We start from the raw sequence: 12,181 nt of genomic DNA, 5'->3' as shown, positions 1-12,181 counted from the left end.
ATGCATGTGGTTAGATATTAGCTTATTATTATCTACTCCTGCATAATTTATTTTTTAGGTTTAATTTTTAAGTTTGATTGCTGGAGAAATGCTGACTCTATGTGCTGCCCAAAATGTGCAGTGCGCAATGAAATAAGTTCAAATTTCTGTGGCGCTCATAGATTCAGCGCTTTTTCGCATAATTTACACACACAATTTCTTTTTAAATTGTTCTGTACATTTTCTGATCGACCTAATTTTAATAAACAACGCACAAATGAAACAAAAGTCATTTATGATTTTTGTTTTGTTTTGAAACCATATTTTATAATCAAGTGCGTAGTATTTATTGGCTAGTTTTAGTTGCGGCGCGAATTCCATTTAAAAAATAACAAAACAGACAACAACAACAACAACAAAATCTACTCAAACATTTTCAAGTTTGTAATTTACTCTAACTGTAATGTTATTACCAGTATTGACGGTAATTAAATTAAATAGAAGCAACATATTGTATTTTTATTATCAAGCGTGGGTTAAACATTATCGTCACCTAATATCTAGATTCAAGCAGTATAATTTCTGTTATAATATCTATATCGGCCAATAGATAATAACTAGCTACTTTGTACATGTAAGGGGTTCATGCCGTTCTATATATTCTCATAAGGGTCTGCACTTGTTGATGAACGAATTAATGATGTGCGCCACCTTTTCGGGCTCGTTGAGATGTACATGATGCGATCCGTCAACTTCATGGTATTCGAATAGCGGGTTCTGGCGCAGCACCGCCAGCGTGGCATCATAGTATTGTTTATGCTCGTAGTAGGGCGCCTGCAGAGCTTTAATGAACAGATGCGGCGACCTGATGCGCGTGGCCATTTCCAGAACGATCTCCAGGGAGAGTGTGTAGAACTGCGAGTACTTCAGGCGATTGTCGCGCGAGAAGTAATACTTGTGAGGTTCATGGCTGGACGGTTTGCAGTTGCGCTGCAGTAGGTACTTGCAAGAGTCTATATCTACGGATTTTTCGCTACCCTGATGCAAACGTTCCACCAGCTGATCCCATTCGTAGGCAGGCGGTTCACCACCGCTGCGTAGGCGTCGCTCCAGCTTAAGGGAACCATCCAGGCGGTCTGAGAGAGCATTCACAATTTGCTTTGGACTACGTATGGGGGGCTTCAGCACGTCCAAGCCAATAAACATATCCAGCTTCTCCGGGAATAGAGCGGCAAATACGAAGCCATTTATGGAACTCATTGAGTGACCCAGTATGGATACTTTGCTCCAGTTGTATTCCTCCATTATACGTAGCACCAGCTGTACATAATCTATGGAGTGATACATGACGCCAGCTGGCAGCCAGGAGGAGAGTCCGTGACCCGGTGCGTCTATGCTAAGAAAGGACAAATGCGGGGGCAGCAGCGGTGCTAGCGTGTCGAAGGTGCCAGCATTGTCCTGCCAGCCGTGCATGCCTAGAATAGGACGCACATGCTTCGGTCCGTACCATTTGCCAGATATGTGACCCCACGGAACGGGAATGCTGACTTCTTCATACTACAAGGTGTGCATAGTGACTCAGATGCCTGGGTGAAAGTGAAGCAATCATGTTACCTACATGTTTAGTTAGTGTCTTCAGCGTGTTGGTTGAACTTTGACCATGCGCCAGACGAACGCTCTGTCGTCTCCCGTTTGCAAGCTGTTGCAACAGGCGCAAACTTCTTGGACCTTTCATTTCGAGTGAATAGATTTTGTGAATTTTTTGTATTGAGTAATATCTAAGCGGCACTGTAACGCCTAACTTGCTTGATCACCGTGATGAAATGAAACATCTGATTACATGCGAAGCGTTTGAGATTTAACAAGCACTAGCGAAAAAGCAACACGCCGAAAGACAGATACCCTACGAAATATGCGGGTTATACGCGTCTTATAAAAGTTCAAAATTGACGATACACATATTAAAGATATTAAAAAAAGTAGCAATTAGTTCATTAATAGAGATATTATTATCCAAATATGAACGAAATTAACATATTTTCTTAAGACATTTCGAAATTGCCTGCAATCGGAATCCAAGTGTTACAAACGCCGCCAAAATTTCCCAGTACTCCACGCAGGCGTGTGTAACTATCGAAGATGGCCAAAACAATCGATATCTTTAGAATTAGAAAAGTTTCTAGGTTTCAGTGCTGATAAGTGCTTGAACATGTCTATTATTAGTTGATTTGTTAATGCTTTGCCTATTTAACGGCAATTAAGCTAATTTTCATTTATAACACTCAAACACACATGTCTAGCACTTTTGTCCATCTCTAACACTAGATTTCTCTCTCGCGCTCAAACGCCAATCAGCTGTTTGCTTAGTTTATTGTTCTATGGTCTTGCCACGGCAATATTTAATTAAACGTATCTAATAAGTGTGGAAAAGAAAACAAATTTGTATTAGCGGAAGGTCTGACTGCACAAAACTAATGGAATTGTAAGTAAGTTGCTGTGGAGAAATAAAATCAAGCGCATTCATCAGTTAGACGCACCTGTTGACCTTGAACTTTGGATCTGTTGTGTATTGGGTTTTGATATTTCCAGATCAAGCATGGCATGGATAATTGAATTTTATGGTTCCCTTTGTTATTTACTGTGATTGCTTTTATCGTTATGCAGCATATTTCTCAACCAAACATTGTGCTCCTCGCTCTGATTAACTAATCGCAAACGGGCTAATCACAAAGCACGAACGCTGATAAGAATTTGCTTGCACCTTCTATTCGGCTAAACTTTGGAATTAAAGCACATTCGTGTTTTTGTTCACTTGCAGTGAGGAACATGGAGTCTGAGTTTCAGGATAATTCAAGTGGCAGCAGCAGCAGCAGCGGCGGCGGCAACGCAGACCTCAATCTTAACCAACGTTATCGACATGCTGGCGACCTGACTGGCGAGCCGCCAACGCGAGCTGTAAGTGTGCACTTTGATCTTTGGAACGTAAATCGCAGTTAAATGCTATGTGCAATTCGCTTCCAGTTTTCCGAGATCAGCATTAAAGTGCCCTGGGGTCACATAGCTGGCAAATGGTATGGCCCCCAGAATGTGCAGCCCATTTTGGGTCTCCATGGCTGGCAAGATAATGCGGGCACATATGATTTGTTAGTGCCCTTGCTATCACCGGATGTGGCTTTTCTTTCGGTAGACCTTCCCGGCCATGGATTGTCTTCGCGTCTGCCTGATGGCTGTTATTACAATTCGGTGGATAATCTATATGTGATAAGGCTTATCATGAAGCAATATAAGTGGGAAAAGGTGTCTCTGGTTGGCCATTCAATGTCTTCCATAATTTGTTTTGTGTTCGCTGCGGTCTTTCCCGACAAGGTTGATATGATAATTGGCATTGACGCATTGAAGCCACATCAACGCCCATATCCCTCGGTCATTCGCACCATGGAGACGCGCCTGGACGAATTTCTACGAGAGGACGAACGCAATCGCAGCAAAAACGAACCGCCCAGTTATACTTACGACGAGCTCATCGAGCGCGTCTACATCGGCACCTTTCACTCTGTCAACAAGGAGCTGTGCAAACATATGCTCGCGCGCAACATCCAAAAGTCGGGCAAGTATCCGGACAAGTACTTCTTCTGTCGCGATCGTCGCCTTAAGTTTTACAACTATGCGATTGGCTCCCAGGAGCTGTGCGTGGAAATGGCTCATCGCATTACGTGTCCCTATCTATTTATCAAGGGCTCACAGTCATCCTACTTCGAGGACAAAAAGTACTACGATGAAGTGCTTGAAGTGCTGTTAAAGAAGCCAAACTTTGAGTATCTGGTGGCAAATGGCACGCATCATCTGCACATGAACAATCCAGAGGCTATTATTGGCCCGGTCAACAACTTTATACAACGCTTTGGTCCAGCTGCCTCTGCTGCGGCGCGCAAAAAGGCCAAGGAGGCTGCCGAGAGCAAACTGTGAGGCTTATAACAACAAAAGCAAAACACAAATTCAGTATAAACTTGGATCAATTGGGGCTTATTTATTGTTGCATAAATGATTCTGTGTATCGATGTCACATCTCTTATTTTTATATACTTAATTGTTGATTATACTGCTAAAGTCTGGCTCTGGCTCTGCCTCTGCTAAAAATACACAATGTACATACACACCAAAAGGTTGTTCGCTTCGTTTTGCGTCTTGAAGGATAACGAGGAACTGGTTACACAAACACGCGGCGGTGGCTTAAAAGAGTTGATGCGCTCTGTGTTGAACTGGGTTAACCCTTTAAGGTCTCGCTTCCAGTTTATGCTATTGCAGTAGTAGGGAATTCAGGCGTGAGTTTAAACCATTTAAACTGAAATGGGAATTGTGATGTATAGTAAAATAAATAATATGCGTAATCGGAAACATTTCTAAAAACTACATTTTCAGCTTTGGCTTACCTTGTTCTTATGATCATTTACTATACATCCAGGTGTGGATGGGTTAATTGGGCGGATGGGTATTACGTGCTGAGGTCCCATTAAGAGCCGGCAGTTGACCTACATTTCGGCCGGTAGAATACGCAGGCGCAGCGAAAGTGTTAATAGTCGTGAAACCTGTTTGGAGCCCAGCAGCGGCAGCACTTTGGATCTGCGGCTGTTCCGAGTTGTTGCATCATATTTTAGACTGTTTCTTGGTATTTGTATTTCATGTTGTATCTTGTTTTAGCATTTTTGGGGGTCAACTGTCGCATTTACATTGAAATGACAAATTATATATATTCATACCATATATGTGTGCAATTTGATGCCACATAAATGAAGCAACAAAAGAAAGAAAAAAAAAAGGTGCGAACCGTCGACGGACTTGTTGGCCCTGCAGCTTCCACAATTGACTGCATAAATTTCCGTCTGATGTTTCTTTAAGCATTTATTTTATACTTTTCACCTCGACCAATATGGTTAATTCCTGTGCCCATTCATTATGGTAGCATCTGCTTCGCTTTTTGATTAATGAGCGCTCGTTAAATGTGGCTCAAAACGTCTTCAGTATCGTGTATCTAAATGATCCATATACATATATTAAATTATGAGTTAACGCCGAAAAACCTTTGTCCTCACATACACATATCCATATATTTCCCAATGAAAGCGATGGGTTTTTGTTAGCTCGGGTTTAACTTTTGGTTTATTTCACTCTATTTTATGATTTAAAAATTAATATTAACTTTACAGCTGTGCTGGTGGATGCGCTCGAATGTACTCCAACGACCTAATTATGGCCTCAGGAATTGGTGGAGGCGTGGGCAAATGAGCTCCACTGGGATGGTATCCGTTCTCATCGGCGGTATATGTCACCTCGTATCTTTGGCCATCATCAGACACGAAAGCATAGTTGCCAGCGGCGCCATTGGCATTGCCAGACTCCTGCTGTTGGATGCCATTGCTGGTCTCGTAGCTGTACGCAAAGTTGCCCTCCGGATCGGCTGGCACGTTGTGTTCGTTCAGAATTTGAGCGTCCCGGTTGATGTTGTCAGCCTGGGCGCAGACCAGCAGGGTGGCGATAAGGCACAGTGACTGCAATAAATAAGTTCAATTATTTTCATTATCCTTTCGATACGCTGCGTTGTCCTTCATTAAGCACTCGCTGCTCTACTCACAAGCTTGAACATGTTGTTTCAGTTGTCTAATTCACACTGTTTGATTATCTTTGAGCGTCGGAGGCTTTTTATACTCGCAGCATCCAAAACTGGAATATGTAGGCGCAGTTGCCAACGTTGCCGTCCTCGTCGTCGACGTCGCCGTCGTCGTTGTCGTTTCTAATCCGCCGTTGAGCTGCGTTGATGACGCGTTGTACTAAATATCCACGAGCTTAAGATATTTGTGCGTAAGCAAAAAGCAAAATGCGATTAAATTAAATAAAATTCGGGGCAAAAAAATACACGCATAAATATATATATATTACTATTTATTTTAAATATGAAAAACGCTGCTCGAAAAGCGTTTAAACTCATTCAAAGCGGTTTTGGAATGGGCTGCTTGATCCACTGAGATGGCGGTAAACGTCATCCATCGGAGCTTAATAGTTTTTTTTTCTTAATGATAATGACGTATGTGACATTAGCCTCAGCGGAAAGATTGAGCAACATTTTGATGGGAATTTTTACGATACAACTAGCTAAAATTAGAAGAAAAAAAAAAATAATAATAAAAATAGCAAACTAAAACTAAAACCAATTTATCATCACTTTCAATTTCGATTTGGCTGGCCATTCAGCATTTGGGCAAACCAGTTTAATTGTTTAATTAGGCAAAGAAGAATTCTTCATCCAAATTGGAACAAGTTCGTATTAGCATACAAATTTGTGGCATGACAATAAATTAGCTGAGAGTCGATCGCTTCCATTTTATTTGCCATGAGCTTTAAAAGCGAGCCTCGCACTTTACAAGCAGCTAATAAAATGCCTGTTTATTGGCGTCGAGTCCATTAGAGCGCAATCTGCTCATCACGTGCACAAGCAAAAGACTTAGAACACAAACTTGCTCAACAGCGATCTGAATCTGGCGTTCGGCAAATTTGAATTGCTAAAAGGCCAAACTAATTTGTATTTTTGAATGTCTCTCCAGATGATGGATAATGCATTCTAGATTTGTTTCCATTTTTTGTTTATTTTTTTTTTTTTTGCACCAATCCACTTGGGCTGAACAATACCTTTTTACGGTCGTTGGGCGATGAAATGATTAAAATATATATGCATATTTTTCGTGTGCTATAAATAGTTTTAAACATAATAAATATTTTCTACTAGGCCAAAGTCTACATCTTCTTTTACAATAAATATTAGAATAAGGGTCCCTTTAATAGATTATTTGTTTGTTTTGATTGCATAAGCAGGAATCTAATTAGAGGTTTCTTAAAAAATATATTTCTTATATCGTTCAAAAAACAAGTATGTCGTAAATTATATTATAAATGCGGCAGCAAACCTGAAAATAGTCAAAAGTTGAATTATGTTTATTTTTATAAACCGTTAAGCTTGAAACATAAGAGGAATCAGGTCTTTCGCATGCTTCAAATACCTTTGACTTTGGCGGAACAACAAACAAGCTGTTAAAATAAAAAACGCTATGTTTGCCATGTTAACCAATAGCAATTTAATTAAGTTATCATGCTTAGGCGATCTGGTCTCAAAAAGCTGCTCTTTAAATGTCGAAGAATGATGTACATTAAACAAGGGAAGGAAAATATATATTTTATTTATGATAAAATATGTAGCTAAATTCAAATATTGCTATAAACTTATATGTTTCTCGTGAATTATCGAGCACAACATTTCGAATATATATAGCAGAAATTAATCAATGCTAATTACTCGTGTTTTGGGTCGTCTAATTACTTCCCCATAGACACAATATTAGCACCATTAAAAAAATGTTTGTCAATTTTTGCACTCATTTGAATCAAACATAAATTATATTGTATATAAATTCCACCTTAAATACGTTCAAATGAATCAAAAGTGAATTGCATTTTAATTGGTAAGTGGGAAGATTTTGAGTATTGGCTTATGTTTTACTTGTTAACGCCTCTTCCCAGCTGCGATTTCATCAATGTTTTCAAACTTTGCTATTGGGTTCGAATAAGCGTTTCTAATTGTTACAAAAAAAAAAAAAGTCCCGCCAAAGCGCAACCTGAAATCACACTTCCAATTTACAATGGATCATCATGATCGTCGGCTGCCTGCCTGCCCGCCGGCTGAGGCTGAGTCTGCGCATCCAAATGCTGTTGGGACGACCTTGCGCATCCGAGCATTTCAACAGCTCTTCAGATAGATAGACAATTCGCGCCGGCTTCCAAGCGGGCACGCGCACCTGCCAACTCCAAGTCGAGCTCCAGCTACAGCAGCAGGGCGCCGCAGGGCGATGACGAAGGCAACAACAACAACATTGAAAGCTGTTAAGGTATTTTCTGGTTTTGTGAACCACATAAAAATACACAAATAATTTGGGCCTTAGTGCGAAGTAAAGAGTTGCATGGGGCGAATGCAAAACTGACACCGAATTAAAGCATGGAAATAAATTGCTGGCAAATGACTCATGCGTTTTAAGGCTCTGATATTCGATTATAGTTAAGCGCATTGTTGTTATAAAATATTTCGATTATGATAATACGGTTTTTTGGCAATTATTGATGCCCTCTTCGCCCATGTAGTTGCCAATTGCCATTGCTGGGATGCCATAAAAAACGATTAAAACCCGTTTGCCATACCCAACCACCGATATCCATGCCCATATAAAAGCCACCACGTTGCTGAGCAGAGCAATCAGTTGCAGTTGAAGCATCCGCCTTATAACACTCAAACCCATTCGCAGTCACAGCTCCCAAGCTCAAGCTCAAGATGTTCAAATATGTAAGTGCCAGCCAACAGTCTAGAGTTTCATAGTTGCCATTGCTAATCGCAAGTGTAAATTGCAGTTGGTCTGCCTTGCTCTCATCGGTTGCGCATGCGCCGACAACATCAACAAGGACGCACAGATTCGCAGCTTCCAGAACGAAGCATCCGATGCGGAGGGCAACTATCAGTATGCCTACGAGACCAGCAACGGCATTCAGGTCCAGGAGGCGGGCAATCCCTCGGGCGTTCGCGGTGCGCTCTCCTACATCTCACCCGAAGGCGAACAGATCTCGTTGAGCTACACGGCCGATGAGGAGGGCTACCATCCCGTTGGTGACCATCTGCCCACACCGCCTCCAGTTCCGGCATACGTGCTCCGTGCCCTCGAGTACATTCGCACACATCCGCCAGCACAGAAGGACGAGCAATAAGAATCACATCCGCGAAGACAGAACCAACCAGTCAACCAACATTACCACCACCATCCACACGACTTGAATCTGTGGCAGTCATTGTTATATAGAGACATACTTTCGCATGTTTTAATTAGTTGTAGTTATCGTTAATAGAGCTCGTTTGTAACATAACGCGCATAAAAAAAGCAACAAAAAAAGATGATTATTTAGTTTAAAACGACGCCAAATTGTTGGAGCGCTAAGCTTGCCACTGCTTCGTAATTTACAGTTTCCACAGCAGCTCATAAAAACTACAGGCCAAAAGTATGCTTAACTTTTATACCTCAAACTACAAGTCGCCTCTCTATGCGATATGATATGAGATAGGGGCTGAAGATTTAAATAGAGAGAGAGCAAGCAAATAGAGCGAAAATCCAGTCAATCTTTGCATACACATACAAGTGCATCTTTTAAACATACAAATGCTCTTTACTTAAATTAATTCTCAGTAACCAGTCTAAACTCTCATAACATCTTTAATAACAGAATAAAAAACCGAACTCAGGTGAGTAACATAGCACCAAGAAGTCCCAATTTAAATAGTCGCTAGGAGCTGAATGAATCAATGAATGATCCATTGACTCATTCAATGTGATTGACAAATTAATTGTTTAAACAGCAACAAAGTGTTTTTTGGGGTTAAGCATTGAGCTGGGCAATGATTGACCCATTGACAGGCAGCTGCTACAAAAGTCGAGCGGCCGTAACATACTTGCAATTGCGCGCGTTTTAAACAGCGCACAAGTCGCCTCGTTGCATTGTGGGCGTGCGACTTTATTTTCAAACATTGTTATTTTATTTACTGAGGCTGTTTTTTTTTTGTTATTTGTTTTTAACTCATTGACCATTATGGTCAGCTGTCAGATGTATCTCTAGACTATTTATATAGAACTTTGTCGGGGCTGTCTTGGGACTATTTGCCGCTGTGTAGGTTTATGTGGTGCTCTAGTCTTCCAGATTGACACGTTTGTTGTTGTTGTTGTTGTTTATTGCTTTATTTACAATTAAACTTTACCTTAGTTGGCATTTGCGGAAATTGCTCAAGGGCGTTCTAGATAGAATATATCTATATATATATAAATACATATATCAAGACATGTTTGTCTGGGGCTGGCGCTGTCCGATTCTCGTTTGGGCCAATTTATGTTGACATTTTCTAAAGCCGTCTGTTTTGGGTCTCACGCGAAGTCGTGGACATTGTACGGATTTCTCTTGGCCATGGCTAACAATTTGGTAATTGGGCTAAGTCGAGTTTTTCAATCGAACTCGAACTAGTTTTCGTTTTTAATAAATTAAACTTTCATTTTATTTAACTAAAAATTGTTTCTGGTTAATTACAAAAAAGTCCAATAAGATTTGTTGTCGCTTGTGAAAATGTATCTTAAATTAATTAAATTAATTTGTAAACAAAATTCGTCTCGAGTGCCATTTTCGGATGCTTTGCGCAAGGCAGTGCCGCCAACAAAAACCAAAAACAAAACAACTGCTTCCACATGCTGTGCTGCGCCTGAGGCTAGCTTGTGTTAATGTATGTGTGTGTGTGTGTGTGTGTTAGTTCTTAATGCTCAGGTACGAGGGTCCCACTTGGCGCACATAGACGCTGCGCTCATTGCTCAGATACGGCGGACAGCGCACGGTCAGTATGCCGTCGGAGGAGAGCTCGGAGCGCACATCGTTGGGATAGTAGCCGCGCGGAAGCACGAAACGCTTGACAATGTGCCGTCCCACGAAGGTATCACCGTCTCGTCGCTTCTCGTGCTTGGCCTCGACGACGACAGTGTCGCCGGTGGTCTTGACGGTAATCTCATATGGCTTGAACTGATGCACATCCACGTTGGCCTCGAACCCATCCTTGCCAACGACAACGCGACTAAGATCCGGCGCTGAGCCGACGCGTGACAAACGCTTCCAATAGGGCAGATCCCAGTCGGCGGTCAGATCCCAATCGCGCCACAAACGACGACGATAATCCCAATAATCCCAATCCGTGCTGTTGTTCGTAGCCGGTACCAAAGCCATGTCGACTATGTGTGTGTGTGTGTATTTGGTTTTCGGGGCAGGACGCAGCAGCGCGTTGCGAAACTTTACGGCTTGTCTTAGCAAAATTGTTCCGTTTCACGTTACGATCCGCCGCGTTTTCTGAACGTCCGCACGCGATTTTTGCGCTGAGTGAATTAAACGCGACACTGACAGCATCGACGCCTTATATAGAGCCCAGCACGCCAGCTGGGTCGGCGCTTCCAGTGGGCTAAGCCAGCGGCAATGACAACTGTGACGTCGTCATCAGCTCCAGCCGTTGGCAGCGGGCGCTGCTTGTTTTAGCCTCGATCTTGATGGGGCTGGGCTGGTGGGCTGTTGGGTTGTGCTGTTGTGGGCCGCCAGCTGAACGGCATTTCCTTGGGGGGCTGCTGCGTTTGTGAAACTTCCGCAAGACCCGACTTACTTAAGAACTGCCACATAACTTGCTCTAGTCAGTTGTGCCCAAATCAATTCTTGTCTCAAATCCACAAAATAAAAGCCCAGCCTATTCTCCCATAACGTGCAAGTTCAACTTAATTACGCAGCATTTCCGCTGTTAGAGATACACTCATGTGTGTGTGTGTGTGTGCCTGGGCTAAGCTAAATTAACAAATTTCTTTAGCGGAAATGTGGAAACAAACATTCGAAAACGTCGCATAATTCTTTTCACTATATGACCAAATTTGGCATTGACTATTTATGCGGATTTTCATTTTCAATTAGCTAGCTACAGACACAGACACAGATACAGATACAGATACAGATAGAGATGCAGATATAGATAGAGATAGAGATATTGTGTCAACAGCATGTTCTGCGCTTGGATTGAAACATTTGTAGCTTTTAGTCAGAACAAAAGGCAATTTGTATGGCCACGTTGTCTGCTAAACGGCTTTTCGACTATTGCCATCGATTTGCACCAAAGATTAGCGAGAACAACAACAATGTGAACTCTTCGTGAATATAACATTTATGGGCCTGACCTGCCTACCCTTTACCCCCGTCTCGATGCTCGGGGCATATTTGTGAGTGTGTGTGCGTGTGTGTGACCCCACCCGTTTATAATTGTATTTTATGTTCCTCTTGTTCTGTTCGGCTTGTTGTTGTGTTTTGCGATAGATTTTGCCAGCACTTGATAGTAATTATAAAGACAACGGCGACAATTTACATGTGCCATGCCCTCTAGTGTTCATCTATAGTATAGATACTAGCATATATATACTCTGTATATTATGTACAGGCATGAGTTCAATGAGTTTGTGACTCAGGAAGCAATTGACAGTGCGGTGCACATCAATAGATAAACGTTTAAGCAATTAGGTATAAGTATAAATAAATGCGTGTGGGTTTTCATTGCTTAAAT

At 41.8% G+C, this 12,181-nt stretch overlaps 5 protein-coding genes across 6 annotated transcripts; 2 read left to right on the top strand and 3 right to left on the bottom strand.

The window, feature by feature from the left end:
* Nucleotides 1-467: 467 nt before the first annotated feature.
* On the bottom strand, nt 468-1,861 carry LOC6624371 (probable serine hydrolase). Its single transcript, XM_002047130.4, has 2 exons — nt 1,598-1,861; nt 468-1,536 (listed from the first exon to the last, which is right to left on the bottom strand). The coding sequence occupies exons 1-2, from the start codon at nt 1,712-1,714 to the stop codon at nt 643-645; spliced, it is 1,011 nt and encodes a 336-aa protein (XP_002047166.1). The 5' UTR covers nt 1,715-1,861; the 3' UTR covers nt 468-642.
* Nucleotides 1,862-2,306: 445 nt separating this feature from the next.
* LOC6624313 (probable serine hydrolase) lies at nt 2,307-4,305 on the top strand. 2 transcript variants are annotated; one of them, XM_015175252.3, is made up of 3 exons: nt 2,307-2,465; nt 2,798-2,934; nt 3,001-4,305. In XM_015175252.3, coding segments are annotated over exons 1-3 (1,083 nt in total). In that variant the 5' UTR covers nt 2,307-2,464; the 3' UTR covers nt 3,946-4,305. The 2 variants fall into 2 exon arrangements, with proteins under 2 accessions (XP_015030738.1, XP_002047165.1); XM_002047129.4 differs by having other exon boundaries at nt 2,308-2,461; nt 3,001-4,304.
* Nucleotides 4,306-5,107: 802 nt separating this feature from the next.
* Nucleotides 5,108-5,760, bottom strand: Cpr78Cc (Cuticular protein 78Cc). The gene is made up of 2 exons (XM_002047128.3): nt 5,609-5,760; nt 5,108-5,525 (listed from the first exon to the last, which is right to left on the bottom strand). The coding sequence occupies exons 1-2, from the start codon at nt 5,618-5,620 to the stop codon at nt 5,178-5,180; spliced, it is 360 nt and encodes a 119-aa protein (XP_002047164.1). The 5' UTR covers nt 5,621-5,760; the 3' UTR covers nt 5,108-5,177.
* A 2,438-nt stretch (nt 5,761-8,198) lies between these two features.
* On the top strand, nt 8,199-8,987 carry LOC6624240 (pupal cuticle protein Edg-78E). The gene is made up of 2 exons (XM_002047127.3): nt 8,199-8,359; nt 8,425-8,987. Exons 1-2 carry the CDS (start codon nt 8,348-8,350, stop codon nt 8,773-8,775), a joined length of 363 nt encoding a protein of 120 aa, XP_002047163.1. The 5' UTR covers nt 8,199-8,347; the 3' UTR covers nt 8,776-8,987.
* A 1,087-nt stretch (nt 8,988-10,074) lies between these two features.
* LOC6624370 (heat shock protein 27) lies at nt 10,075-10,978 on the bottom strand. The gene has a single exon (XM_002047126.4). It carries the CDS (start codon nt 10,816-10,818, stop codon nt 10,351-10,353), a length of 468 nt encoding a protein of 155 aa, XP_002047162.1. The 5' UTR covers nt 10,819-10,978; the 3' UTR covers nt 10,075-10,350.
* Between the last annotated feature and the right edge of the window lie 1,203 nt (nt 10,979-12,181).

The sequence above is a fragment of the Drosophila virilis genome, chromosome 3 (genome assembly GCF_030788295.1).
Source record: "Drosophila virilis strain 15010-1051.87 chromosome 3, Dvir_AGI_RSII-ME, whole genome shotgun sequence".
NCBI lineage: Eukaryota > Metazoa > Arthropoda > Insecta > Diptera > Drosophilidae > Drosophila > Drosophila virilis.
Note: the sequence above shows the minus strand (reverse complement) of the source record. Positions and strands in the feature narration are given on the sequence as shown.

Excerpts from the sequence above, each read along its gene's own strand:
- LOC6624371 (XM_002047130.4), bottom strand. The coding sequence starts at position 1,714 with ATGAAAGGTCCAAGAAGTTTGCGCCTGTTGCAACAGCTTGCAAACGGG. Across the intron at positions 1,537-1,597 it reads TGAAGACACTAACTAAACAT|TATGAAGAAGTCAGCATTCC; the intron begins GTAGGTAACATG and ends CACACCTTGTAG.
- LOC6624313 (XM_015175252.3), top strand. Across the intron at positions 2,935-3,000 it reads GCGAGCCGCCAACGCGAGCT|TTTTCCGAGATCAGCATTAA; the intron begins GTAAGTGTGCAC and ends ATTCGCTTCCAG.
- LOC6624370 (XM_002047126.4), bottom strand. The coding sequence starts at position 10,818 with ATGGCTTTGGTACCGGCTACGAACAACAGCACGGATTGGGATTATTGG.